The sequence below is a fragment of the Ascidia mentula genome, chromosome 5 (genome assembly GCF_947561715.1).
Source record: "Ascidia mentula chromosome 5, kaAscMent1.1, whole genome shotgun sequence".
Taxonomy (NCBI): domain Eukaryota; kingdom Metazoa; phylum Chordata; class Ascidiacea; order Phlebobranchia; family Ascidiidae; genus Ascidia; species Ascidia mentula.
In genome coordinates this window covers 7658956-7686143 of record NC_138570.1, presented here as the reverse complement: position 1 = coordinate 7686143, position 27188 = coordinate 7658956, and the positions used below count along the sequence as shown (strand labels likewise).

Here is a 27188-nt window from a genome sequence, read left to right as displayed (position 1 = left end):
CAGTTTTACGTGCAAGCTGGTTTGATCATTGTTGCTGTTGAATGCGTTGCGGTTGACAAGTAGCTTAAAAGTAACCGTTGGAGTCCTGTGCAATGTGAGTGTTTCGAGGTTTGATTGCGTACAACGGAACGTCAGTTAGTCTGTTTACTGTAGACTCGAACCATTTCCTTTAATTTATCACTGATCGTATTTATTATCTGGAACAATTTCGGATGTTGGCTTAAGTAGGACCGACAACCTTCGACTGCCAAACATTTTGTGGAAGACGAAAGGAAAGGGTAACCTCTTCAATCATTAACAATGGGGTCGGTGTGCACAGGGCACAGTTTAATGCACCGGCCATGAATCTTTGTCCTCGCAAACGCAGCTTATTTGCAACCATTTTTAGGGGTAAACTGAAGGGCAAACGTTGCGCACGTCTTCGGTCACATTCCGTATCTGTTTAAAATGCGTTTTTCTATACGTACCCTTCTCGCTCGATTGCACAGAAGTTATTCCGATATTGATCAACTCGCCGGGTTGCATTCATGTTCTGTAAAGCGCTGCGTAGGGATTGCTATCAGGGCCCTGACATTAGTCCCTCTGGACCACATATTGTGCGTTTGCAATTAAGCTTGGTTTTGCCAATCAGTCGTAGATGGCAGTAAACTAACTGTGAATAGTCAGCATGTATGCCCAAACCTTTGGACAAAAAAGGGTTGCAAAACTCGCTATATTGACAGTTTCCGCGTTGTGGTTGGCTGGACTATTATGTCAACACGGCTTTGTTGACATATCCTATCGTCGATAGTGAATAGTTACCGGTCAGTCGCGTTCAAAGCATCAAAATAGTCGAGGGCTCGGCGACCTTTTGGCTTTCTCAAGGACTGAAAGCTCGGCTTGATTGAATGATGTCCGTTGCTTAGTGTCATAAACCCAGCGGAAGAAGGCAGGGTGTTGTATTAGCATCTATTCTTGCGCATCAATCTGTAACTACCGTTATTTGATAAAGTGGCCTGGTGGCCGTGACTTGTTTGTACGCAGTGTGCTTAAATAATCCGCACATGGCGGAAAGAAGTGGATATCGTAGAGTTTGCCAAGAAATGACTTTCGGGCAGCGCCGAGAACAGGAGCTTGATTCGTTTGTCAACGCTCTAAATACCACCGTTGCCAAAATGGAAGAAGAATTCGTTGAATCGGTTTCACCAAGAGCGACATCCGCAACTTACCACTGGGGTAACTAAAACTTGTAGTTGGTCTAAAAATAGCCTTGAGTTATTTCGGAAGTAGATGTAGTGGGGTATGTGTTGGTTAACCTGTAGTGTTGGCTCGTGTAGAACGTTGTAGCCCCATTCCGTTGTATCAACTTGCCATACATGGTATGTGTCACCTGCACCGTCGACGTTTACGTCATCACCAGTAGCTTCCTTTTAAGTCTACATGTTCCGTGCATTGTGTATTACAGCCAAAAATCTGAACAGGGAAGTGAGAGTATGTGCCGTATTTCCTTTGTTGCAATCGTACGTTGCTCATTAGGTGGTTTGTGGTGTTTATCGTACCATCAACCAAGTATACCAGTCATGGCGAGGTTATGTAGACCGCCACCGTAGGCGGTTATCAATCGGAAATTGGCAGCAGTCGGGAAGAACACTTTTAATTACCGCCTTCTTCCTCGTTGTGAGCGATGCAAAGGTAACGAGAGCGTCGCATCGCGACAGTTAATTTGCAGTTGACGGCGCCCGCCAGCTATTGTGTCTTGCCTCGCCCCGCAAGCGCCTTATAGTTTGCTCAGTCAATGTTACACGACACAGCTGTCACGTCGCGTTGGTTAGAAATGATGTTTTGCAGGCCCAGCTTTGCCTGTTGAAACTTACCGACAGTTTGTAACTTACACGCCTGTCTAAGCAGACGGCTATGCGCGGAATGTGATAAACAGCCCATTATGGTATGAATTGACATCATTGCGAAGATTACAGGGAATCTCAGGCGTTTGAATTTCAAAGATGCGCAAATATTTTATTAGTATGTGTGTCCAGCTATAAGTGGGTGTATAGGCTGCTAGTTGCAGTCAGAAACAACAAAGACATATACAGTATGTATGAGTATAATCACTTGTTTAATTTTGCTGAAGGCCAAACAGTTGGGTCTAAACATGCAATATTTTTTGTTTAATGTCTGAATGATGCATATGCTGTTCTGAAATCTGTAATCTTCAAAAACTAGAGAAATGCATTCAGTGGGTATGTACATTTTTAGAATTTTTCATCTGGCCGGCTAACAACAGCACAGTTAACCCTGCATGTTCTATATATATCTTTCCAATTATAAATAATCAAAATTCCTTGTTGGTTGTAGTTTTGGTGGATTTGGGTAATTGGTGGATTGTAGCATCGTGAGTCATTGCATGCTGGTATCAAAGCTTCTCAACTTTTTAAGCACTTATTAATTACGTGCCCACATTAATTAATTTATTCAAGCTTTGTACAAGAGCAAGTGGCAGACATGTGCAGGTCCAATTACTTCTGTCACAATTAATTAGTTTGCATTACGATCCTCTATCATTAGGAGGATCTCCACAACCTTTCACAGCTTCTTGTCGAAAACCACAATTCAGATCTGTTAGTTTTGGCCAAAAAAAGAAAGAAGTTGATCAACAGACACAACAGACTCTTTCTCTTGTGGAAAAGGATGAGACCAAACCTCCTCTGTGTGGACATGTTTCTCAGGACAGTGGCATAGAATGCCCTGAGCTCTTGGTCAAAGACACAACCACTGAAAAGCAGCTTCCTGCCAAACTTCTTGCTGATGAAGACAAACTGCTTTCAACTGATGAAGAAAAACTACTTCTTGATGATGAAGCCAAGGATTCAACCACTGATGATCTTAGTGTGGTTAAAGTACCTAGTTTAACTGAAGCTTGTGGTGACAAATCCTTAAGCACTGATGTAGCATCGGGAGATGACATTGAAAGTACTGTTGAACATAGCTCTACACAGAAACCCTTTCTAATTCCTCTTCAAACTGAGACAGAAACCAATTCTCTACAACATTCTCATTCTGATATCGAAGATGAACGACCATACACTGATGATGACATAGATGACTTTACTGATGAAGATATTCTTGGAGTTCCAAATTCCAACAACAACAACTTACATGTTGTGGCAGTCCCTGGCCAATTGAACCCCGACAGATCAAACAATGAAAACATGTTTTCACAGCTTGATGCTGCTGTAGTGCATGAAAATAATTGCCAAACTTCAGAATGTAATTCAGTAGAGGTACCTCAAGGTAATACTGATTAACATGTGTTGGGAGTTATAGATGCACGGTGTTTATAATTGCATGTTGGGCAATACTAAACTAACTAAAAACACACTTGGTGTTGTATGTGTTTTTGATGGCTGTGCAATCAATGTGTCAAGCTTCATGATTTTGTGTGCAGTTTTTTCTGCACTAATTATATGCTTGTTGGGTTAAGGTTCGAAACCTAGCAAGGAGGATTTTGTTCAGCCTCCACTTCCACCTCCACCACCCGATGCCTTTCTGAACTCCCAGGTAGGTTGATACATTATAATCTGCCTTCTGTCACAAGCACCACTCTTGCTTTTTATTGTAGGCAACATCACCCATTGGAAATGGCTTTAAGGTCCATAGCAAGGGTAAGTATTTTGTTTGTGGCCAAACTTCATGTGTGGAAATGACCAATAAATTGTGCTGCAGCGAAACCAGCTATGTGGCGACCAACCAATCAACAAAGTGATGACGAGTTTCCACTTCCTCCACCACCAGGTGCAGATGAATTGTCCATGTCTTCCCCTCCCCCTGAACAGTCTAACAAACCTAAAGGCTTCCGTTCCGTCTCTGTGCCTGTTGCCAAAGTAAGGAATTACCTATAGGACAAGAGTAATTACTCTTCGAAACGCACTTTCTCCTCTAACTTCCTTTTCCCTTTCCTCTGTTTCTCTTCTTCGAGGACTTCAATGACAAAAGCTGCAACCATCCCCCGGCCGAGGTTCCTTATCCACGAAACGGGCGATTGTCTCCACTTCGGTGTAATAACGGAAGGTCTTCTCCATGTGCTCCCGAAACCACTAGAGAACGATCCCAGTCGTCAATGAGTAACGCTTCCCAAAGCAGTGGCTACGTAACGTTGCTTCGAGATACGCGGCGAATCCTAATTGTGCGTTGCTATGTCTGTGCTTTTTTACCTTTTCTTTGCACTTTTCTCTCAAAACCACGTTATGCACAGTTTTCAAATCAGCAAATGTAGCTTTAAATTGTTCTTTACCCCGTAAACAGTGTGTGTGAAGTCGCTTGTTGAGTGGTATAGGATCAACTTTTGTGCTGTGGTCCACAGAAATCTGGCAACAGCCCGGCGCCGGCCAAAGTTGAAAGTTCCTTCACATTCCAAGGTTCTCCATTTCCATCTGCCATCAACGGTATGCCTGGTTGTCCGCCATCTTGACTTTAAACGCAACCTCAATGGCGAGCAAATAAACCGAGCCTCAAATATTTTTCAGCCGACGCCAGGTTGACTCCAGCCTCCCAGCTACCCGAAGGAGCTGTATATCAGACCACCACGCAAGAAGGTGGGCTTTCACCGTTTGTTTTTATCGCTACCTCCACACTCTCACGCTTGCCGTTGTTGGTACGGCTTAAGTTTCCCACGTCCGCCCGCCGACAAACAAATCGACCCCGCAAGCGCTCAAATGACGAATTTGGTTAGGTTTGCGCGACGCGCAGCACTTTTCCTAATTTGGGTTGCGTTTTTCTGCGTAACGTTTCTTCCTGGCGCGGTTGTTTCATTTATATGTTTATTTCCGTGCTGTGTTTGAACAACATATTTCGATACATTCAATTTTATTACATCCAGAATTGTAATTACCACAAAATGTTGCGCATTTTTTTGCCGGAACCCTCAACAAGACGTAAAGGCTGTTAAAGTTTTGTACATTTCCTGTCTGTAGTGGGTCAAGCACGCAAAACCCCGTGACGTGCGATTGGTTCAAAGTCATAAAGTAGAAGTATTGCTTCCTCTGCTCGCATCAGCAGATGTGATCTATCTTAGTATCGCGATCCCATTAGAAGGTCATCATCGTTCCGACGAGTGGCGATAAAATCAACTTCATCGCTTTGCATCCAGGTGACCTGGTCCATACCGACACGTACTATCCTGCCGGTACCGACGGTGGTGACAACCAGCCAGTAGTTCTTGAAAGAACCAAGAAAACAACCATCGTCCGCGCACCCCACCATACAGGAATTGGGCCCATCAATGATAATGGAGTACCATACGCTCTACGAACGGTACGTTATGTACAAGTGGTTTCTCTATTTTAGCGTATGGATTTTAACAGTCACCTAAAGGGTAAATTGAAAATTGGCTTGCTATATTTAGCATCCTTCAGACTTACATTTTTACACAAAATCAATTCACAGTACTTGACAAGTTTATGTACTCTTATAACAGTCTCAATTGCCCACACGAGCGAGAACTTCTAATTTGCGAGCTGAAAAGGAATAGAAACATATCATAGCTGCCCTCTTTACCAGACAGCTGTGGCCGTGTTGCGAACTATGTCGTCAACCAGTTGCGCCTCAAATAAACTCTTTACTGTGTCGCAGACCGTGGACGACTCGAAGCATTGGTACAAGAACATGTTCAAGCAGATGCACAAGATAGAGAGAGATGGTAAGCGACCATTCGTCGTGTCGCGCCCTAACTATTGTATAAACCAAGTATTCTATTTTGTGCGTAAATATTAGCCAGGATGCGGTAAGCGCTGGAAGAGAATTGGACTCGTATCCATGTAAACATGACATACAACTTCCCGTTGTAAACGGGTAGTTTCCGCCAATCTATGCCCCTGTCGTTGGGTAGACGGTTTCTCTTTCAGGTGATCGTTGCACTTAATAGGTCACCAAATATGGTCATATGGTTGCACGGGTATGATTTGTAAGCGTGCGTGCATTGGGGCATATGCGTTATTGTAAAGCATTGTTTTAACCAGACGATGTGTCACCATAAATGAAACATATGTACGAATTTTGCGCGTCGAGCGTTGTAAGCCGTTACGTCAACTCGCACGAAAACAGCTGACGAAGTGTCAAACCCCTGACAAAAATCAGCGCGGCTTTAAGGCCACTCATCCTTTAAGTGTGCTCTATGTTTAGATGACACGGTTGACGGTCGACCTTCTTCTGCGGAGGATGCCACGTCGGTAAAGTAAGTTTACCTCTGCGTTGTATTTGCACATGCGCTAAACAAGGTCGGTATGAAATTCACCGTGCAAACATTGCCTTGTCAAGAATGGCGTGCCGGATTACATTCAACGCTTTACCCGACTTCGACAGCAATGAACTTAATACAAGAACACTCTGCAATGTGAAGTTGATAATGCCGTGCCGAAAAGTTTGGGGATCTAGTTTTGATGAAGAAAAGTATATGGGCAAATCCGTTAAATAACCCCAAAAATATCCGCCTCCGAATAGCTATATATATTTAAACTCCCCTTAAAATGGTCGTGTATCGCTATCATGTCTCTATCGACGGAACGAAGCCGATGTTCAATAATTTTATGGCCAGCTAACAACAGAAATTTTTCGAATGACTTTCGTTGTGAAAACAGTTGTGATAGTCGGCTATTCAAAGCTTAAACTTGTTCCTCTCGTGGATATCAATACGCTGTATCGAATGATTTGTGTTGCGCAGCGATCGAACCGTCCATCACCATGCCTCGATGGAAATCGAGAAGCCGAAGAAAGTCGGGCGGATCACCGAATACAAACCCGCCGAACCCTACGTGGTCGAGAACAATCCGGTAAGTTTTTCGTCGATTTTTTGTCGATTGAGATGTTTCCATACGTTCTGCATGTGGACTCTGCAAAATTTTACACATGCCAAGAAATTCGGAGGGACTTTTTTTTTTTTTGCACGAAACGTATAGTTTGAAAGTAAAACTTTTATATTCTACCTGATCTGCATTTCCTTCTTCTTTAGAGTCGAACTTTTTAACTTTTATTTGAGGTTCCTGGCTATTCCATTTTCTTTATTCTTAAGCAAAAGCTTTTTTTCTTTCTTTAATCTCTTCTTCTGTAGATTAAGCTTAACTTAAATGCACCGGAAGCGCCCAGAAGGCGTCGGATGGTGCTTCCCCCGAATCAATACCAACCCCAATATCGAACGCTTGTGAGTATCTTCCAAACAATCGGTTGAACGATAATGCACGTTTCACTACACGTCAACATGCCTTGCTTCACTCATGTGTGGTTTGTGGATTGCCCGAGCGCTTGCCAGCATTCATTTAAATCCATATATTGTGGTTTAAAATTTCTCTTTGCAGTCCATATACCTAATACCTCAACTTTACGGTTTAAGGTTCGACGCATGCTCTTTGTATATTCAAAATGTTCTTCTGTGATATGTGTTTTGTTTGTGGGTCGAGACGAAACATTGTGAGGTGGAGCGCATGCGTGACCACATACAAACATGCACACGCGTTCTTGTGGTTTCAGTTTCAAATCACCGTCGCCTTGTGATAAACGCCCACTGTGACCATTCTCTATATTTAGCCGGGCTCTTGTCGTTCAGCGAAAGTGCCCGTCCGTCTTGTTTGCATTGCTCGAGTGCCAGCGCGTCGGTCACAGCTTTTGAAGTTCGATCGTGCGAAAGTCGGCCTTAACAATTGCGTTTACCCCGAACAACCATTGCAAATTACCACCAGCGGTTTTGCGTCTTGCGGAACGCAACGAACCTAAAATAAAGTACTTTGTGTCAAATTACAAAGAAACTGGGTATTGTCGCCAAGCGATACTGATATGACAGAGCTGAATGCTTGTAACGTGTGTTGATGTTCATGCCCTTAGATTCTCCACATCGTTTTTGGAGATTATTTGTTTATATTATGGAACCATCTGTCAGGTGTAGCTTGCAAAAAATCCCCGGTAATTTCGCATTACTACTTCTCACAGGAAGTTCCTCTTTTTTTCTAATGTGTTTATGGCGACCTGTGAAGTTTGAATTGGTTTGCTACAGCGCAATGCTAATGATAATTAATTGACTTCGGCGTGAGGTGGTTGCTTAATTCAAACAAACAACACACTTCACCCCATTTATCGCACGATCGTTAGCTTATGGAGTGTGTCACATTGTGTATCCTGTATGCAGACCAACGGGCGACCTCTCCTATTTTTTACTCGTTGCGCCACGACTTCGCGCACTTTCGCAATCCCAGCGGTATCAAAAGAGCCCTAAAACCGCAGACTCGATTTTGGGCCCTCGAACGGCCCCCACTCGTCCAGATGGGCGTCCTTCACTGGCTGGGTCCGTTGTGTGCCACGCGTCTACACTCACTAGTTCCGATCATTAGGGTTCAATTAACTCCTCGTCAACGACGTTTAACTGCGCCCTTTAGAGCCCGCTACAGTGTCAGAAAGCTGCCCGCACCGCAACACAATGATGGCGGTGAAAAGTGCGCCCGATTTTCTCAGCAAAGGCGTTGCGTGATTTGTAACCTGACACGCACTCTGTTGTTGATCTGCGCAATAACGATTAACCTCGGGAATGCGATTGTTAGTAATCGTTTTGTAGCGCCATACTGCTGCTGTAGCCAATACAGTCCTATAGATAGCGGCCGGAATGAGCCCGTAGCTCCGAAGTTGAACCGCATTGTCGAGATCGGTTGTTAAGTTTAGATCGATGCACATCGCCATGGAGAATCCGGAAAGTCCGGTAATTGTGTGTTGTCGTTTTTGTGGTCGCGTTATTGCTCGCAGTGAAGTTGTCGTGTGTGTAAGAGGTTGTCTCAAGTGTTTTTGTCGCACCTGACTTGTGTCGTTCTGTGATGTAGCAGCGAAGCTCCAGCCTTGAGGACTTCTCCAATATGCAATGGGGTGACTTCTTCGACGATATTCTCAACCCCAAACCGGTGAGCACGCTATGCCAAGCCATAGTCAAGTCGTATCTTGGTAGTTGTATGACAGTATGTGTATAGAAAAGGGATAAATTATCAGGGCAGTCGAAATTCTATTTTCCTACTTTTTTCTTACTCTGGCTTCTATCTTTTTTTACGCTTCTTCAGCGAGGCACAATATGGGATTTGGAAATGCAAGAGGTAAGCGCGAATAACCATTATGTTGTGTGACTTATGTCGTTTACCCGTTGGCGCGTAAACGGTTTAGTGTGTTTTTGTTAAAAAAAGGTATTTCATCACGCACCATCACCGCACTTTGGCATGTGAGCAAAGGTGTTCGTGGCCACGCAATCATTAACCTTTGCATCATTAATTGGCGGCTCGTCATTTTGCCTCCTGTATTTTATTGGCGTTGTTATTTACGGCCTCGATAATAACGTGCGAAGGCAAATGATGGATCAATATTTGAACGCAACCTGTAATGATTGTTTTGTTGTTTTTCAGCAAACAAAGAATGTGCCCATCGCATCCACCAGGTAAGCAGCTATTGTTAATCTCGCTTGCGCCTCTTGTGTTTTAACCGAGGTAAAGTTACACTGTTTGTGAATAAGACAACAGATGTTTTTTTTCTGTTGTTTGGTAGGATGAGTTTGGATGTCTAAGGCGCCCAATTTAAGAAAATGTAAAACGTAGAGAAAAACGCTACATCCGTGTTTGCCTTCCTCATTTTATTGCAAAACACGTGTAACTAACGCAAACACTTTTCACGGTCACAGTGTAAAACGGTATATGTGACCAACAGCTGCACTTATAACCACTAACACGAATTTCATATTATCTGACGTTAAGATACAGAAACCCTTGTGTCGTTACATGAACTTTTCCGTAGCGTTGTAGCGTTGTAACGTTGATTGTTGTTAATTAATCCAGTCATCATATTTTACCAACTGCCCCACGCGTTACCGCTACGCAAAACCTTCTACTGCATTGAACGCGCGCCGCACCGGAAGGCGATAGGAAATATGCCCAATGACGTCACGACTGTGCCGCACGCCCAGCGCGTCTGCCTAGAAAGCATATCTGCTGTGTAGTAGGTTGGCAGCAGTCGTGAACGTAGAGTTTTTCTGTTCAGTTACAAGTCGCCGTCACCGGAGAAAGCGACAATTTCTGAAATAGCGAGTCCACCTGTCACTGCTGCTTCCTACACTGCTTACAGGAACGCTGCCATGTCAGGTGAGTACGGGTTAATAAGTTTGTGGTCTCCTTTGAAAGAGGTTAATGATTGTAACGTGTTCGGTTAAGCGATACGGAAATAAGTGTGTATTGAAACGTGTTGGCAGAGCTTTATGCGTGTAATAACTAGTTTGTCATATGCCAGTAAGCCAAAATAACTGATGAACTTGTCAAAACCTTTTACACCTGCTGTAAGTCGAAGTACACAAAGCTTATTGTAAGTTTCAGTTACAAAGCTTTCATGTTGGTTGATGTTTAACTATATTCTGCGTGGAATGAACAAGCACGTGCATTACTTTGCAGCTTCAACAAAACCACCTGTCTCCCATTCCGTGAATAAACAGCAAAAGCAAAAACATGAGGAGGTGGGAAATTTTGGTCAATGTTACTGAATCTGTGGCATTGTCATGAGAATTCTGTCTGTGAGATCAATGTAAACGTATATAAGTAATTCCCCTGCGACCAATGGAATAAGAGTTCCCTTTGAGTCTTAAACTGTTCTAGATTTTTCAAGCAGTCTGGCTATTATTGAAGTCCAGATCAATATAAACTGAATTAGAAATACGAAAATAGTTGACGCCGGATGATATTATGTGGACACTTGGCACAGAGAAGTTTCTACATTCTATGTGTACTTCATACTCGCACCGACCATTTACACTTCTGTCAAAATTTTGATAATTTCCAGCACGCGAGTCGAAAAGTTCACTCATACTGGTTTGAAGATCCTAATCCTAATTAAACTAACAAGCGGAGAAGCCACATAAGTTGGATCCGGTAAAATACATAAATTGGTACTTTTGTTGCTGTAGGACAAACTGAGACAACCGGCTCGTACCAAGTTCGAGTTTGCGGCACAGACTGCAAAAGAAATGTCAGCCAAGAAGGACCAGACGATCATCATCACGCGGAGGGTGGACAACAATTGGTACATGGCCGAAACCGTGGACGGAAAGAAGAGCGGCATCATTCCTGTACAATACGTCGAGGTACAAAAAATTATGTGTGTGTTGTTCTGTTGGCCTGAAATGTTCCATTACAAGCAAATAACCTGCCTTAAAAACTTTCCGATTTCGACCTTGGTTAAAAATGCCAAACGTGTTGGATTAACATAAAACGACTAAATTGCTAACGTTCCACGTTTTAAGATTATCTCGACCACCGCATCGGTGCCGGAAAAACCTCTGCGGAACGGCCAGGCCAAAGCCAAGTTCGACTTCGCGGGAAAAACGAAAGTGGAGTTGTCATTCAACAAGGGTGATGAGATAGTGTTGTTGAAGAAGGTCGACGCTAATTGGTGGGTTATCACTGACGTAATAACGCCCTACGCGCGTTAGTCACCAGTTATCGCTGGTTTGCACACTGACGTCGCGACCCCTCGTCTGTGGACCTAATTCTCAGTGAATATAAATAGAACGGTTGGGGTGGGGGGGATGCACACAGTCGTCTAACCATATTATGTCATAAGTACAGGCGTCCCTTAAAAACACAGAAAGTTTCGACCAATCAGAGACCGGTACGTCGTTGCATTATTCATGCCAAATGCAAGCGATCGTTGGGAAAATTAGATTAAAGTAACATTTTGAATCACATGCGATCAATGGCGGCTCATCGTCTGAAAGCTCTTCTGTGTTGATTGATTTAACATCTAGGATTCGATCTTAGGATATATTTTGATGGATATAAAATATTATATCGTCGATATAGCCAGCGCCAGTTCCCGTGGTTATTAACCTGTTCTGTTCATTGTCTTATTATCATTCTCCTTGCCGTTGGCATGGGAAGATAGATCGTCGCTGTAAGGAATTATCAGTGTCTCCTATCGCCCGTTTCACAGCGATATGACTTAAGCCTTGTGCAAACGAAAACGTTTTCTGTTTGATCTTCCCAGGTACAAGGGAAAGGTTGGAGGCAAGACAGGAATCCTACCCACGGTCTATATTGACGTCATCGTAGAACCGGAGACCTCTGACGGAGCAAAACCCAAACAGAAAATTCCCAAAGAACTTGAGGTTTCGCCTAAAGTGGGTTCACCTCGCACCACAACCCCGTCCCAGTCATCCCAACATTCTCACTCTCTAAGTCAAACAAGCTCGAACAGCGATCCTGACGGTATGAAGTGAATTAGCGTAAAAATCATGCAGCTTATATTAGGCAACGCTGGAAAAAAACACGTCGAAAATGGGATAGCTTTCATGTGTTGTCTTTGGCCGCTGTATTCACACCATGACCATGAGTAAAAACGGTATATTAAAGATAGTTTTTACTCTACTTCGCAGTGGTTTAGATCATGTTTCGCTATGCGACAAGCCATTAACAAATCAACCTTGTACTTACAGAATCGGATCGTAAGCAACGAGCAGCCTTCCTCGCACACTCAGTCGTCGACGCCGCCGTCCAACTTCAACCTAAAGATTCGCACAAGCGTGGAGGAGAGTTCGATCTTTCTGAACTCGACCGAGTCGTCGACTCACTCACTTACCAGAATACCGTCACCACTGAAAACGACGGGGATTTCCCTGCACCCCCACCGGCGCAAACCCTCTTGGCCCCTTCCGTTCCGTCGTACCCCTCTTCGAACATAAGCTCCCAGCCGTCGACACCGCGCTTGCACACCCCGCCACCTAGCGTTGTGCCCGAAGTGGATTTCGGGCAGGTAATTGGCCGCTATGTGGCGCTGTACTCGTACGAGGCGTCGAACGAAGATGAGCTGGACCTTATGGCAGGAGACTTGATCATGGTGGTGGAGACGTGTGATGACGGCTGGTTCGTCGGCACGTGCCAGCGCACCGGTGCTTTCGGGACTTTCCCCGGAAACTACGTCACGCCGGCCAACTCGTAACCCCTCCTTCCCGGTGCACATTTGCATGGATGCGTCGTATTATTGTGGTTGATGATATACTGTAATTTACGCCTTCCCCACCAGCTGTTTGTCGAGGTTTCGATGATGCGTTTAAAACTAGACTCGATGTTCGCAATTCTCCGCGGTGAGTAATTGTCAGCCAGCATGCAAATTAGACCCGGATGTTGCACTGATACTGTCCCAGTATGTTCAGCAATCCTTGTTCATCCATGAATTAACGAAACTGTTTTAATCGTGTCTAAGTACAACCACCTCAAATCTGAATCCTTAGCTTCCGAACTGCCATTGTGAAGCTGCTTGCTGCGCTGTTTGCACCACAATCTCCGCTTTGTAACGCTTAATTTTAACGACCAGCTCTGTACTAAAACGTTTATGTATACGCCCTGTATATAACCCACAGATAAGGTTCTATTCTACGTGTGTGTTGCGTTGCTTTTAACCCGGTTGCCTTCGCGCTAGTTTCATCACACGGCTTGCACTTTCCTTACATATGTACGCGCGATGACGCCGCCGCTGGCTTCTGGTTGCGGAATTTCGGCGATTCTATGCAAGAAAACTGTTGGTCGAGGAAGAATGTCGAAACAGCAGCGAAAAAAACAGGAATTGGTTATTCAATTCGAGGTCAACAGCATTGGCTGGTACCCGCGTAGTGATTGTGTATAGGGTTGTCTTGTTTGTAAAAGTATCGCTTGGAAATTTTTGATCTCGACAAATTAGACCCGCGGCCGCCTTGTAAGTGTTTTTTGAACAAATACTCGCCGTGAAAAGTGGTGTCATAATATTATCATGTACATTAAGGTGATTGGAAGCTTTATCGTAATGATGCCGTACTCTTTGAATCAAGTTGATGCTCTTTCGGATCGTGTAATTGAATACAAACTTGCTCGCTGACACTCTTTTCGGGATATTTATATGTATATAGCACCTACGATAGGGTTGCTATCACAGGGAAGCTGTGATTCCGTAGAGGAGGCGAAACTGTAGAGCAGTGACTCATAGCAACCGCGCAATAAACAAGGGGCTCCGAACTGAAAATGTCTTTGCGTGGTTTGGATAAAATACACCAGCTGGTGAAGGTTGTTCGATGGTCACTGTGCAGGTTTAGCTTGGTCAAGGTTAAAATTGCGATCAAATCATATTTGCAATATCGGTAATGCAAAGGAAAAGAATCCGCCTGGCCTTAGTATAACTTTATTTGTCCCGTTTTGGGGTATTGGAAGTAAAACTTTCGGTTCGTAAAAAGTGGTTTTTGGATTTTGTATGACCTCCACGAACCGGTTGTTTCGTTAGTTGACAAGCGTTTGCATGGGCCCTTGTTTCAATTCGAACACTGCTGTATTTCATCGGCTAGTAATGTGCTATTAGCCCTAATAATTATAACAACGTTACAACTTACAAGCACGCGTATTTACTACGCACTATGCAGTGACAATAGAGCAGAATTCGCATATAACATCGTATAATTCTGATTCGTTTATATATCAGCCCCCGGTCACTATGGCATGCCGCTTTTGAGTGAACCGGATATTTAAACATTTAAGTCCCACCTCTCAGCAACATGGAGTATAAGAATGAAAAAATGCAAACAGTTAAAAAAAGGTACAAGTGACAAATGCTTGGAAAGACACCTATTATCCAAGAACAAGTTTACCCTTTTTAAGGAACAATTCCAATACTAAACCTGTCAGTCGACGAATGCCAGCGCACTCCCACCTTCTCGTCGCTGTGCGTGGTCGTGTGTTGCGTCACAGACACAAAGCGTATTCTGTAGTTAGTCATCTATTCGTATAGCGCTGCTCTGAACCACTAGCTGAAGGCACACTGAGCATACCGACTTCCGCGTTCGATGGTGTAAGTTTGGAAGCTATCGGTGCTCTTAAGTTCTTGTTTACATTGTCAAGCAAAGCCTAACGTTCGTCGTCGGGCCAACTGCGAAGGAAAGTGTTTGAACAGTAGCGGTTGCAGATACAGCAAGACTTAAACTGTATAGTATGTGGTTATTCCGCGGTGGTTCTTGAATTCTAAAGGCACTTGCAACGTAGTAGTAACAGTTATATTACCTTCGTTTCAGCGTAAGGTCTTTTCTTGACTTACAAACCGAAACTCATTCGAGAGCCGCCAAATACCTGGCGTCTCTCCCGTTGGGTCAACATTAGTTGAAAACGTGGCCAAAAGTGCAAGAACTCATTCCAAGGAAGCGGGAAATCTGTGTTGTGGAAACGCACGATGGAAACAGCTCTGAGCGAGGCTTTGCATCAGATTAAAGGCAAGCAAACAATGTTAATGTGCTGGTAGCTGCATCTTGCAATTCTGCAGCACTCAATTAATGCTGGCTTTTTATGTATTTATGAATGCCTCATCTAGACTCCCTTTTTACTCGTGTATGTATGTTTTGATAATAGATATTAAAGTTTAATTTCATCGTGATCGGGTTCATAAAACCAAATTTCATTTTGCAAAATTTCGTCTAACAGCTGCAATAGCATTTTTGGAGAACATCAAATTGGACAAAAAGTTTAGAAAAGAGAAAGATGACCTGTTGGAAAATTTGAAGCGCACTTTACATAAGTACGTTTGTTGTTAATGCTCGTTGAACAGATTTTGTAATAAATAACTACCACAACTGCAAGTTCACTTCATTTTGATACAAAGAACAACAAAATTAAACTATTTTGTACCTTAGGTCAGAGCGGTACACTTCGTCAAACCAGGTAAGTGATAAACCCCACAATTTTTTTTTATGTTTGAAATGTAAATACTGTTTTGTTTCTTTGACGAGATAATTTAAATATTGATTTTTGCTATTTTCAGGTGCCCAACGGCGACGCAAAAGGTACCAGTATTGTCAAAGCACATTTGTCGCTAATCGATTGTGGAGAAAATGTGACAAAATAAATATATTTTATTGACGACACGGCTTAGCTTTTGACTGGCTGTGAAGGAGCAAACAAACCTTACATATCTGCCATAAACCATGTTGACAACAGCCCATATAGACGCTTTCGCTTTCACATTTAGCAAGAACTCCTAAATACAACAGGACGCCTAGACTGTTTTTTTTGCCTACATTTTTTTTGGATCAAATGGTATTACATGAAATGCCTCTAAACCGTCAAGTCTTTTCAGGCGGTAATGATGTTTACAACGATGTGGAAGTGGCTGAGAGTGGGGATTTGTATAACGACGTATCGGCTGGTTTGTGCTGTGATAGATTAGTTTTGGTACATGCCCTTACACAAAGTGTTTAAACAGCTGACATGGAGGCAACTTACGTTGAAAATGATGTCGAAGAACCTGACGTTTACACGGACACAGCCACTATGTCAGTTGGGGGTAAGCAGTTTGCTTTCACTTCCTTGTTCACTTTAGACTAAAAATTTCACTTCCTCGTTTATTTCGGACTAAAGTGCACGTGCACTTATCAACAAACACCCAACCACCAATCAATCAACCAACCAACCAACCAACCAACCAATCATTAATTTAAATTTTAAACAGGAACAAGTCTCGCTTGTCTATGACCATTTAGCTGGCAATATCGTCGTAGTGGGATAAGTCACCAAAGCTGCACTGATAATACCTATCAGGTCGAAGGAGTGGCCTGTTCCACAGCTCTAAAAAAGCCTTGTTGGTTTTATTAAGAAAAGAAAATTGATAAATAAACTTTCTTACGCAGGTGATACATCAGGCGACCCTGTCCATTCCCCGTCACCGTTGCAGACTTCTCCCGTGTTTCGTGAGTTTATTTGACATTTTATTCACTCAAGACTGTGAACTACATTGAGCCTTTTGATTTTCCCAGCTCCAATCCCGTGCGACCAACTGACTGATGCCGTCATTGCCGAGTTTCTGCAGATGAAACGCGAACGTACCATCCTCTCTGGCGGGTGGAGCAAGAGGTGGTGCGTCCTTCATCACAATGTCCTTTACATATACGAAAGCTCAAAAGGTTCGTGTAAGGAAAAACAGCACCTTCTTAATCATTCGCGCAACAAAAATATGGCCAGGTTTTGCATTAGTGGTTTTGTTACTGTAATGGCTTGAAAAATTCGTGGTGTTAATGTCTGATGGCGATACATTGTGTGCAGATAAGAAGCAGAAAGATGCGATCGACTTGCGCGGGTATACATTGGAAGTGCGCGAGGATATAACACGGGAGGCCAAGCGGAAGGACAGATGCTTCGAGCTGAGAAACGACCAACAGAAGAAGACATATGACGTAAGTTATAAAACCAGTGGCAGCATTGTACACTTTTTTGAAAATGTTGGTGTAAACTTGTTGCTTCTTATTGTTTTACAGTTTTGCGCCAGCGACAGAGATGCTATGGTGAAATGGAAAAGTTCTCTGCTTAAAACCGGAGTCGTCAGTAAGTAGTCACGTGACATGCTTATTCCATTTTTGTCATTTTTAATAATACTATCATGGAAAGTCATTGCATTGATAAGTTGCCTCACTCTACTCCATTACAATCACATAAGCTTACTATACGAGATGCGTCACATATAAAACATGCTTACTGATAACAGGTAAAGGTGTGGATAAAACTACGGACACGGTAAGCATGAAGAGCGACAACACAGATACTGACACCCTGTCCAAGCCTAAGTCTCTATTTGCAGGTAAACGAGTTTCTATGCTGTAATATTGGGGCACAGTAAAATAAAACTTCTGATGATGGCATAGGTTTTCCCCGAAACGTCCGAAATAATAAAACATGTCAATGTTTCTGCAATATGGGTTAAAAACAATACACTTCGCAATTGCGTGTGTGTCTCGGTCGTCTTCCAAAATATTTTTTGTCTGTACTTAATGTTGTAGCCACGATTGTGTTATATCCGATCCATTGATTGGTCGGTTGTTTAGTATCACATTCACCATTAAAATCACAGAAGTTATCTTGTTCTAGGTTTGAAAAGTAAACTCACTGGCAACAGCGCAATGCAGAACGAGGTTCCAGAGATTCAGGACGACTTGTATAATGACACGGAGGGAGATGCGTCGCTGACGTATGACGATACGAATGCCATGGTTTATGACGATACAGAAAATCCTGACGCTGGCGATACTTACAACGACACGGAGGTGCAAGAAGAGGTTTATGATGATGCTGATACTTGGGATGGTCCCCAGCAGAAGAAGGGTATGAGAAAACAAAATCGAAAAGCATGAACCGATTCTGAATTGTCTCCTCTATACGCGACAGGGCTTGTTTATACATTATGGCGGTTATATATAAGGCGTTATGTAGTTTCCAGTGTATCTGGCCATTGTGGTGTTAGCTGTAAAAGGAAGGAGTTCATTATCCTCTCGTCACCAACACCCGCTGCAACAATGCCCCGATTTAAATACAACTATTTTTGCACAATATGTAGAGTTCAAACGGGTTTATCATCACATATGATTCTCTATATCCTGATGTGCAGGCCCAATATAATCAATGTAACATTTTAAACACTATTATTACACACCGATCGGGTTGAATTAAGTCGAAAGTTTCATCTCGAAACAAAAATTTTATCCAGATAACGACGATGCGGAAGGGGGCTTGCTATTTTTCGGGCGCGGGCGTTTCTGCGATTGTTTTATCGCTAATGTTTTGTCCGGTGCAGATAACAGGCCACTCCCGTCTCCTGCTCGATCGCACGATTCTCTCCCGCCACCACCAATCACACTCCAGTCTCTTCCTCCTCCACCATCTCCGGGATTAAAATCCCCTGTGAGTCGACTTTCCACCAAAGAGTCGCCGATGCTTCCACCTCGCTCTCCTCATGGATCTCTCCCGCAACCTCCAAGTCCGGTAAGTTAACTTGGAGTTATGTCTTGTGTAGTTTTCATGAAGGTTTTCTATATAATTTATAACATCAGCTACCGCAACCTTGTTGTACGTCTATATCTAATACGAACAAATTTTGGAATAAAACCAACACATTTTACCAAACGACAATTTTCGTTAACGAGTCCTCCGTCAAAACTTTTAATTTTTATTCAATTTAGGTAACCAGTTTGCCGCAACCTGAAAAGAGTGCTCACAGTCCTGTTGAAACAGAAGGTAAATTTTTAGTATCGTATGGCTTTTTAAAGACAGGGGCGTAAGAAACCCTAAAAAAAAACGAATTGGAAATTTGTTAACACGGAAGTCGACTGACGCTTTCGATTTCACATTGCTTCGAAAAGCTTTCGCTTTCGTTCGTGCTAACGGAAGAACATTCAGAAACGATAACTTCGATATTGGCATTCAAAGATGATACCTGAATCGCACGGCAAAAACTTACAGTGGATTAGAGTTACAACTGACACGCCACATTATTACATTTGCAGAGGATTATGAGAATATGTATCAAGGAATGTGGGATTGCAACGCTGATGACGACACAGAACTCGAGTTCAAACGAGGAGAAATCGTGCACGTCATATCCCGGGTACGCATCAATAAGCAACTGAATATGTAATACAAATTGCATTGCCAAAAAAACACATCTTTGGGTTTGTATTCAGCGATAACATAACTGATATTACGCAGCATGTAAAATGATTATCTTAATTATTTTTCTGCTATTCTTTTGGATAAAATTACATAAACAGCCTAGAAAACTGACTGAATTACACAGTAATTTGTTAAATTAACTCAAAAAGTTTCCTGACCATAACTCTTTATCACGCTCAGCTTAATACTGCCAGAAGAGGCTTTTGAGTATTTTAACATTATGCCTGGCATCAAACTGACACAGTATTGTTTTTTTTTAGGAGTACGACAATTACGGATGGTGGGTAGCAAAGAAAAACGACGTGGTTGGTCTTGTGCCTAGAAGCTACCTTATGGAAGCATATGAAATGTGAACTATCGCTTGTTAACATATTTTTTGCTTTGTCGTTTCATACCTTGTACAAGAAAAACAAAACACCTAAAAAAAATTTTCTTCCGAACATTCAAGTGAAAATATATTCTTCCTATAGCTACGTTGAACCGCATAGTTTACGCAAGTATCCTTCCGCCTATCCAATTTTCAATGGTATGAACTGTCCGTTGATTTTTCTCCAAATCACCCGAATGATTTTAATGATTTGTACATAACGTAACTGTTCAACAGGGCGTTTACTGTATTTAATAAAACATCACTCAGGTGCACAAAACACATAGCCCACCTTATTGCACATCAACCGCATCACAGTTTCAAACAAAATCCTATCATGCCTTGATGCAGTTGTGGTGAATCAGTTATGGCACAGGCAATGTTTTTAAAGGTTTTATAAAAGAATATAACTATATATCACTTATTTCTGGTACAAAAGCGTTTATTAAAGACACGGGAAAACAAACCTTGAACAAACGAAAAGTAACCAAAAAAATTGCCGTCATATCCGGTAAAATGTGTCCACGGGCGTTCTAAAACGTATGATAATTTCCGGTATGAAAAAGCCAGAGGTCGGCAATCCGTTTGGTTCCATAAAGACCGAAAACCCATTTGGAACAGTAATGCGAGTAAATAGTTGACACTTTTAATGCTATTGACACGTTTTTGATATTTGTATGGAATCCATTTCCAATATCATCCGGACATAAGATATTTCTAAGTCTTCCGCCTGTGGGTCACCAACATTTTCTGTCAGCGTGCTCCATGCCTACGTATCCGTAAGCATTAATGCTTTATAAAGAAACAACGTATAACTAAATCAGCTTTTTTGTTATTTTCCTGTTTTCAAAATTACTGTTTAAACTTATGACCTTCGCTTTCACTCTATTCCAACATTCCCGAGTAAACGATTACGTTATATCTAGGGTATATGCGGAAGTAATAAAGGGAATAAATGCACTGCTGCACGAAGGTCAGTGGACTGGACTATATTGCAACGACAAAAATTGTTATCACCGTTATGCTATTTCCCTGAGGGTAGTCTTTGGTCTTGGTAGGACAACCAATGGAAAGCGTCCTACGTACATAATTCAACCCAACACAAGGAAAATCACAGCCAAGGTGATTGCTTACATGTATGATGAATATTAACTGACTGTATGATGAGTAAGTTTGTTGTGAGGTATGAACAATCCAGGTAGGCGTTAATGTGAACTGAGGTGATGTTGGTGTTGTCAAAGGAAGCGCCGGGGTGGATTCCGACTACATAAAGTTAGAATTTAAATCCTATTGATTAGATGGCATTCGTGTTAATCTTAACCTCAGGTAGACCTACTAGTTTTGGCCTGTTTGTTCAGAGATTCTATACGACAAAGTTAAAATATTTGGTATAAGTTTAGTTGTTTTGCGGCAAAACGAGATGTTGTTGGTTCGCAAGTTTTCTGTTGCGCTGTGTTTAACCGTTTTTCCCTACGGTATATTACTGGCTAACGCCCAACCCTGCAGCATGACATCGCCTTGTCGTTTGGAAGGAGGTACGTATCATACAACAAATGCAAAAAAATGGTAATTACCCAACGATCAAGATTGCAAATTAAGACAAGGTGGACAGCATTTAAAATTTTATTTATTCAAAGAATTATATTTTGCTTATGATGTTTACATATGTGCCATTGAAACCTTGTAAATAGGCAAACTTCCTTTGGTGCAACCGAGGCACATTCGCACAAAGAACGGGTTCATGCATCTCAACCTGACGGTGGAGGTTGCCGAGTTGAAAGTGAATTGGTTGACGCTCCGCAGACGCAGTTACAACAGGGAAATCCCAGGACCAACGTGGATGATCAAGCCTGGAGACACATTTAATCTGACATTGGTGGGGAAAGTTGATTTTTATTAGAGCAACGAATAAGTTATGATTTGCCCTAAAAATTGTCATCGGATGCGATGATATAGATTATGCTGCAGTTTGTGTGTTTTTGCCATGACTTTTTACACCGGAACTCCCACCTAAAAAACCCTGACCACAAATCAATTTCCATATAAAATTTTCTCGCATGTATATTGGTTGGGCGCTTTGAACGATGTTGTCAATCACCACGTATCTAAACTAGTTTGGCATATTTGTACGAAAAGAATCTCCCTTCATTCCACTTTTTTTTATTTCAAATGCTTTGGCATTTTTTTGTTTTTATTTTGAAAGGTTAAGTCAGTTTGCCTGCCGACTAAACAACCAGGCAGCAGTAGTTCCTGTTTCAGTGATTTCCGCTTGAGCCGTTCAGTCCCACATACGAAACTCAGAGAGGCGTTGAGTGAGTCAAACGTTGGTGTTTAACACCCACGAACTTCCAGGAGTTGTCAAAACAAAAATGAGTTTGCACCAGGTTTTGGTTTACCTTGGTAATACCCACAGTGAACGAGTGGGCATATTTCCGAGGTGTCAACACATATGAAGCTGCTTGTTAACAAAACCATGTTTTCCAGACCAACAAGCTGGAGGAGCCAGAATTTGTCTCGAAACACAACACATTTCAGACACCGAACCACACCAACATCCACACCCACGGCTTGCATATCAGTGGATTGGTACTTGACAATACCGTTTTCATTTTGGTCATTCCTTTTAGTAAAATCTCGTTGAATTTTTTTCCTACAGCGACCCCATGACAACGTGTTCGTTGACATTCCTCCTAACGGCACTTATAACTACAACTACCCGATTGTCAGCGACCACCCCTCCGGTACCTACTGGTACCACCCTCATTGGCATGGCTCAGTTGATTTTCAGGTAATCTAAACTGCCTTTGGCGGACTTTCATTGTTTACCCGTTTCTAGCGTTCTTTAGGTGTTTAGCGGAATGTCAGGAATGATCATCGTGGAAGATCCGACCAACTCCAGCACTCCTCAACACATACAAGATGTCTCGTGTCCGAATAACTGCGAGCACGACGTGCAACTTGTGTTTCAATCTCTTCTATTTTATTCAGGCTATGGATTTTCAGGGGTACAGAAGGCTATCAAAGATAAACTTCCCAGGTAGATTACAACGACGTACCAAAGAATGCGTATTTAAAAACAAAAATGTTCGCAGACTTGATATGATAAATATCACCCACCCAAAACACGAAACCCTGATCAACTGGATGGAAGATAAAGCAAATGGTGTCAATAATTTTACAACCAACGGTCGTCTGAATCCTGTTATGAATCTTACAACAGGACAAATCAAGCGATTCAGGCAAGTAAATCCAAACTGTTCCTAAAGAAGTAAATGTGACTAAATTGGTTGACTTTTTTTGGTTTGTTATAATGTAGGATGGTAAATGCTGGAGTAAGAACAACACTAGAGTTGTTTATAGCGGATGAGAATAATGCTACTGCCTGTGATTTCTATGAGATCGCCATCGACGGAGTGTACTTAGATAAAGCTGAACGGCCGCGGTTTGGAAAAAGTTTTGTTGTTGCATCGGCAAAAGTGGATTGGTTGGTTGTGTGCGATAAAGCTGGAACGTATTTTGTAAGTTCATTTAAGTACTGTGCGTTAACCGGTCATAGCCTATCAATAAATATCATTTAGCTAAAGTCGTACGCTCCGGATTTTGAAAAGACGTCAATCGGGGAAAATGGGGGGTACAATGGAACGCTTTTGACAATTCGAGTGACTGGACAAACGACTTCAACGACCATAAAAACTGAATTGCCAAAACGACCGTTTTTCATCAAGGATTTCCGAAACTTACCCCAGGATAAGGTTCATGGACGTTTCGTCATAGAGGTTGGAAGTGGTTTGACCTTAAACAGGGACTGGTTCCGAAGCGAAGATTTCTGGAGGTGAATTGACAGTTCAAAGCCAGAACTTTATAATGTTCGGTAATATTAGGTGAAAAATCGTTGTTCGAATAACTTATTAAAATCTGGAATGCCGCTACATTGTAACACGCATATGTTTATGAGAGGTTTCTATATGTATGTCATTTAAAATTCACCAATATTGCTTCATAAAAGGTTATCTTTAAAGTAATGTTTTTCCTGTTGAAGATACAACGTTGAAGTGAACACGGTACAGGAATGGTACTTTACCAACACCGGAACGAGCAGTAGTCACCCAATACACATTCACGTCAATAGCTTTCAGGTATGTTTTTGAAATAAGTTTGGTAAAACCACATTTACAACAATTGACATCACAGGTTATCAGTTACAATCCATACACTGGACCTTTCGATCATAGCAGTAAAAAGTACTGGAGCCAAAATATGGAACCTTGTGACTACCAACATTATGCTTACAACAGTAATTTATCATTCAGTCCTTGGGCGAAAGATATATTTCCATACAATAACGTTTTTGCATCTTGTCGTTCAGAAACCCTAAACGTATCGATTCCCAACGATCCGCTTAAGTACCTCGGTCACGATAAACGTTGGAAGAACGGGAAAGGTGGACCGGAGACAATCGGTCTCTCCCAACCTGGAGTGTTTCGTGACGTCATTCTTGTACCGCCTCTGTCGAACATCACGGTACGTTGCCAATCTCACGAAAATGTTGTTTTAACCTAACAACTGTTATTTTGTAGATCCGTTTTATGACGAACAAGTTTCTTGGAGACGTGGTGATTCATTGTCATATTTTGGGGCACGAAGACTTTGGAATGATGATGACAGCGAGGATTTTGGAACAAGGTATAGTGTGGTCGACAATATCGCGAAGCAATGTGTTTAAATACCAAGGCAAATTCTTATAAGGCGCTGATCTTAATCACAACGTTTCGGTGAAATCTGGAAATGCCTTTCCTGGGACTTGCAAAAAATGTGATCGGTTCCCATTTAATGGAAAGCCTTTATGCGACACCAGCAGCAAGGCCATGCCGATGTCTATCAGCTTCGGGTACGGGTAAAATTCGCAAAAAAGATCTTTTGAAAATTACAGGACTTTTCTGTTGTTTCAGGTTATTATATCCGATTTTCTTTTCTTCCATCTTGTCCCTGTTCTAGTTTGTGAACTGATTTTAAGCTGATGACCAACATACGAATATGAAACTCACGTGTCCCAACCCTTCATTTAAAGATAGCTCCACAGTTCGCCAGGTGTATTACAGATTTATTCGGCATGACGCTAGTGCAGATCACCATCGCATGGATTTGCATTACAACGCAAATTAAGGGCACTGCCCTGCCCTCAAATATTTCCTACTTTTATATGCGACTTTGCTTCTAGCACTATAGAAAAGTTATTTAAGTGTTTTTTTGCTTGTTTGTTGACTGTAAGGAATCCATTTCTTTCTGTCTTTTCAATAATATTTATTCTCCATGCATTTATAAATCCGGCTGCTTTCTGGATTCCAGTAAACTTATAATGATGAACGCCAATGTGAGTAAAGTTATTAGTTTGTTTTGTTCATCATGCACAACACGTCACACTCACAACTTGCATAAATGCCGAAGATTTTTGTGTAATGTCAAAATCGTTTTAAGCTATATTACATATGATTCATTGTGAATACAATGCAAGTTAAACATAATTTGGACAGTGAGGGGTATAGCTGGAATCTCGTCTGCTCCATATATCATCTGTTGAATTTCAGAGCTGGGATTTTCCGTGGTACATGGGTTTGTTATCGTTCCTATGGAAATCACTTTAATTCATTTATCACTTTAAATGCGTGCAGTCGACATTACGCAGACGCGTAATTTCTGGGACCCCTGGTGTTCTAAAAATAGGCATTGGTATCAGCACTAGCACCGATTTCGAGTAAATGTTAATTAAGTCAAATCTATGATTTCACAGCATAACTCCGCCATATCTTAGTTGGTTGTTTGTTGTGTAGTAGCAACAGAGTAGAACCAATGGTTTCACAACAGGCAGTAAGCGTAAGTTTGATTAAGCACTTCAAGTCGTTTTCAACTTCGTAAGGCCATTTTATTTCTTAAACACTTTACTACATTGAAAGATTTGCCGCCACAAAAATGCCAGGTTGACTTCGTTATTCTTGTCAAAAGAAGAAACAATGACGTTTAATCGAGGGCGTATGTTCAAAAATCTATGACTACTACACACCGAAGTTGTCATTAAGCACAAGAAAAAGCAATCAATCCAGAAGACATGTGTGTAAAATTATACAAATTCTAAATATACAACAAACCTTTCAACAATCACAAGAAAAAAGACCAAACAGTCCAAAGGGCGTATATGCAAAGTTGTACAAACTAGAATTATGCCACGCAGAAATTAATCACTTGTTGGCCTTTTCCGAATCAAACAATTTTCCACTGAGAAATTTCCTGTGGCATAATTCTAGTTTGTACAACTTTGCACATACGCCTTTTCCGAATCAAACAATTTTCCACTGAGAAAATTTTCCTCCGGATGTGGAAAATCTTTTAGCGACAACTTTAGAGTAGAGAATAGGGTTTAAAGCACTGTTGATTGGCAACAGGATGCATGCGCTGGCCACGTAAGCATCAGTGGGCATATTGACTCCCGCCACACTCAAATAAACCATGAGGCAAACCGGAATCCAACAGCAGAAGTTAGTTGCGATCAGCCGGAAGATTCTCTTCTGTAACTTAGTGCTGGAGCCAGAATTCCTTTTTTTATCCGGTTGCTGACGTGGTAAATGCAACAATAAGCTGCGAAGATGTACAAGAACATTAGAAAGTTGATGGTGATGATAGCAGTTGAATATTCCCAGCCACGTTCTTGCGTTGTGGCAAACAAGCGAGGCATGCAGACACTTGTTTCCCCATAATAGCCGAACTCGCCACGTATGTTGCCAGGAAAATCTTTCGATATTACCTCTTTTGCATTTGACCACGTGTATAGGCGAGTGTTTGAAATATCCTAGGCAAGTCGGATCATTTCGTTTACCGTTTCACTTGGAATGCCGAAGAAATAATTAGGAAACCAAATGGTGGTTTGAAAGTATTCTAGTTTGGATCAGTTAATCAGTTAATCAGTTTCCTTGTGTTGGGTTGAATTATGTGCGTAGGGTGCTTTCCATTGGTTGTCCTGCCAAGACCGAAGACTACCCTGAGGAAAATAGCAGAACGGTGAAAACAAACTTTGTCGATGCAATACAGTCCAGTCCACTGACCTTCGTGCAGCAGTGCATTTATTCCCTTTATTACTTCCGCATATACCCTAGATAAACGTGATCTTTTACTCCCTTAGAATAGAGCAAAAGCGAAGGTCATAAGATTAAACAGTAATTTATAAAAGCTGAAGTAAATCATGTGTTTATTTGGTTATCATATATCATGAAGCAACAAGGCTCAGATTGAAGTCAGCAGATTTATTTGTAAAAAAAAATCGATTTCGCTTATATAAGCATCGTCAGTTTCTGCAA

The 27188-nt window shown here is 41.9% G+C and overlaps 3 protein-coding genes across 3 annotated transcripts; all 3 read left to right on the top strand.

Moving 5' to 3' along the window:
* The first annotated feature begins 881 nt into the window (after positions 1 to 881).
* Positions 882 to 13878, top strand: LOC145901421 (uncharacterized). Its single transcript, XM_082989096.1, has 22 exons — positions 882 to 1215; positions 2545 to 3270; positions 3461 to 3537; positions 3599 to 3641; positions 3703 to 3860; positions 3956 to 4162; positions 4340 to 4421; positions 4503 to 4571; positions 5126 to 5289; positions 5608 to 5674; positions 6157 to 6208; positions 6695 to 6803; positions 7082 to 7171; positions 8832 to 8909; positions 9063 to 9095; positions 9399 to 9430; positions 10027 to 10127; positions 10431 to 10492; positions 10940 to 11116; positions 11276 to 11424; positions 12019 to 12239; positions 12467 to 13878. The coding sequence occupies exons 1-22, from the start codon at positions 1044 to 1046 to the stop codon at positions 12967 to 12969; spliced, it is 3372 nt and encodes a 1123-aa protein (XP_082845222.1). The 5' UTR covers positions 882 to 1043; the 3' UTR covers positions 12970 to 13878.
* A 1187-nt stretch (positions 13879 to 15065) lies between these two features.
* On the top strand, positions 15066 to 20122 carry LOC145902556 (src kinase-associated phosphoprotein 2-like). The gene is made up of 16 exons (XM_082990575.1): positions 15066 to 15256; positions 15465 to 15558; positions 15674 to 15701; positions 15802 to 15823; positions 16117 to 16185; positions 16243 to 16323; positions 16667 to 16726; positions 16793 to 16939; positions 17079 to 17209; positions 17291 to 17357; positions 17518 to 17610; positions 17898 to 18131; positions 18601 to 18788; positions 18986 to 19040; positions 19310 to 19410; positions 19736 to 20122. Exons 1-16 carry the CDS (start codon positions 15217 to 15219, stop codon positions 19826 to 19828), a joined length of 1503 nt encoding a protein of 500 aa, XP_082846701.1. The 5' UTR covers positions 15066 to 15216; the 3' UTR covers positions 19829 to 20122.
* A 1040-nt stretch (positions 20123 to 21162) lies between these two features.
* Positions 21163 to 25280, top strand: LOC145902624 (multicopper oxidase mco-like). The gene is made up of 14 exons (XM_082990665.1): positions 21163 to 21377; positions 21534 to 21718; positions 22327 to 22428; positions 22499 to 22630; positions 22689 to 22879; positions 22935 to 23081; positions 23159 to 23360; positions 23421 to 23674; positions 23882 to 23978; positions 24034 to 24136; positions 24209 to 24363; positions 24420 to 24525; positions 24589 to 24730; positions 24792 to 25280. The coding sequence occupies exons 1-14, from the start codon at positions 21263 to 21265 to the stop codon at positions 24835 to 24837; spliced, it is 1977 nt and encodes a 658-aa protein (XP_082846791.1). The 5' UTR covers positions 21163 to 21262; the 3' UTR covers positions 24838 to 25280.
* The last annotated feature ends 1908 nt before the right edge of the window (positions 25281 to 27188 follow it).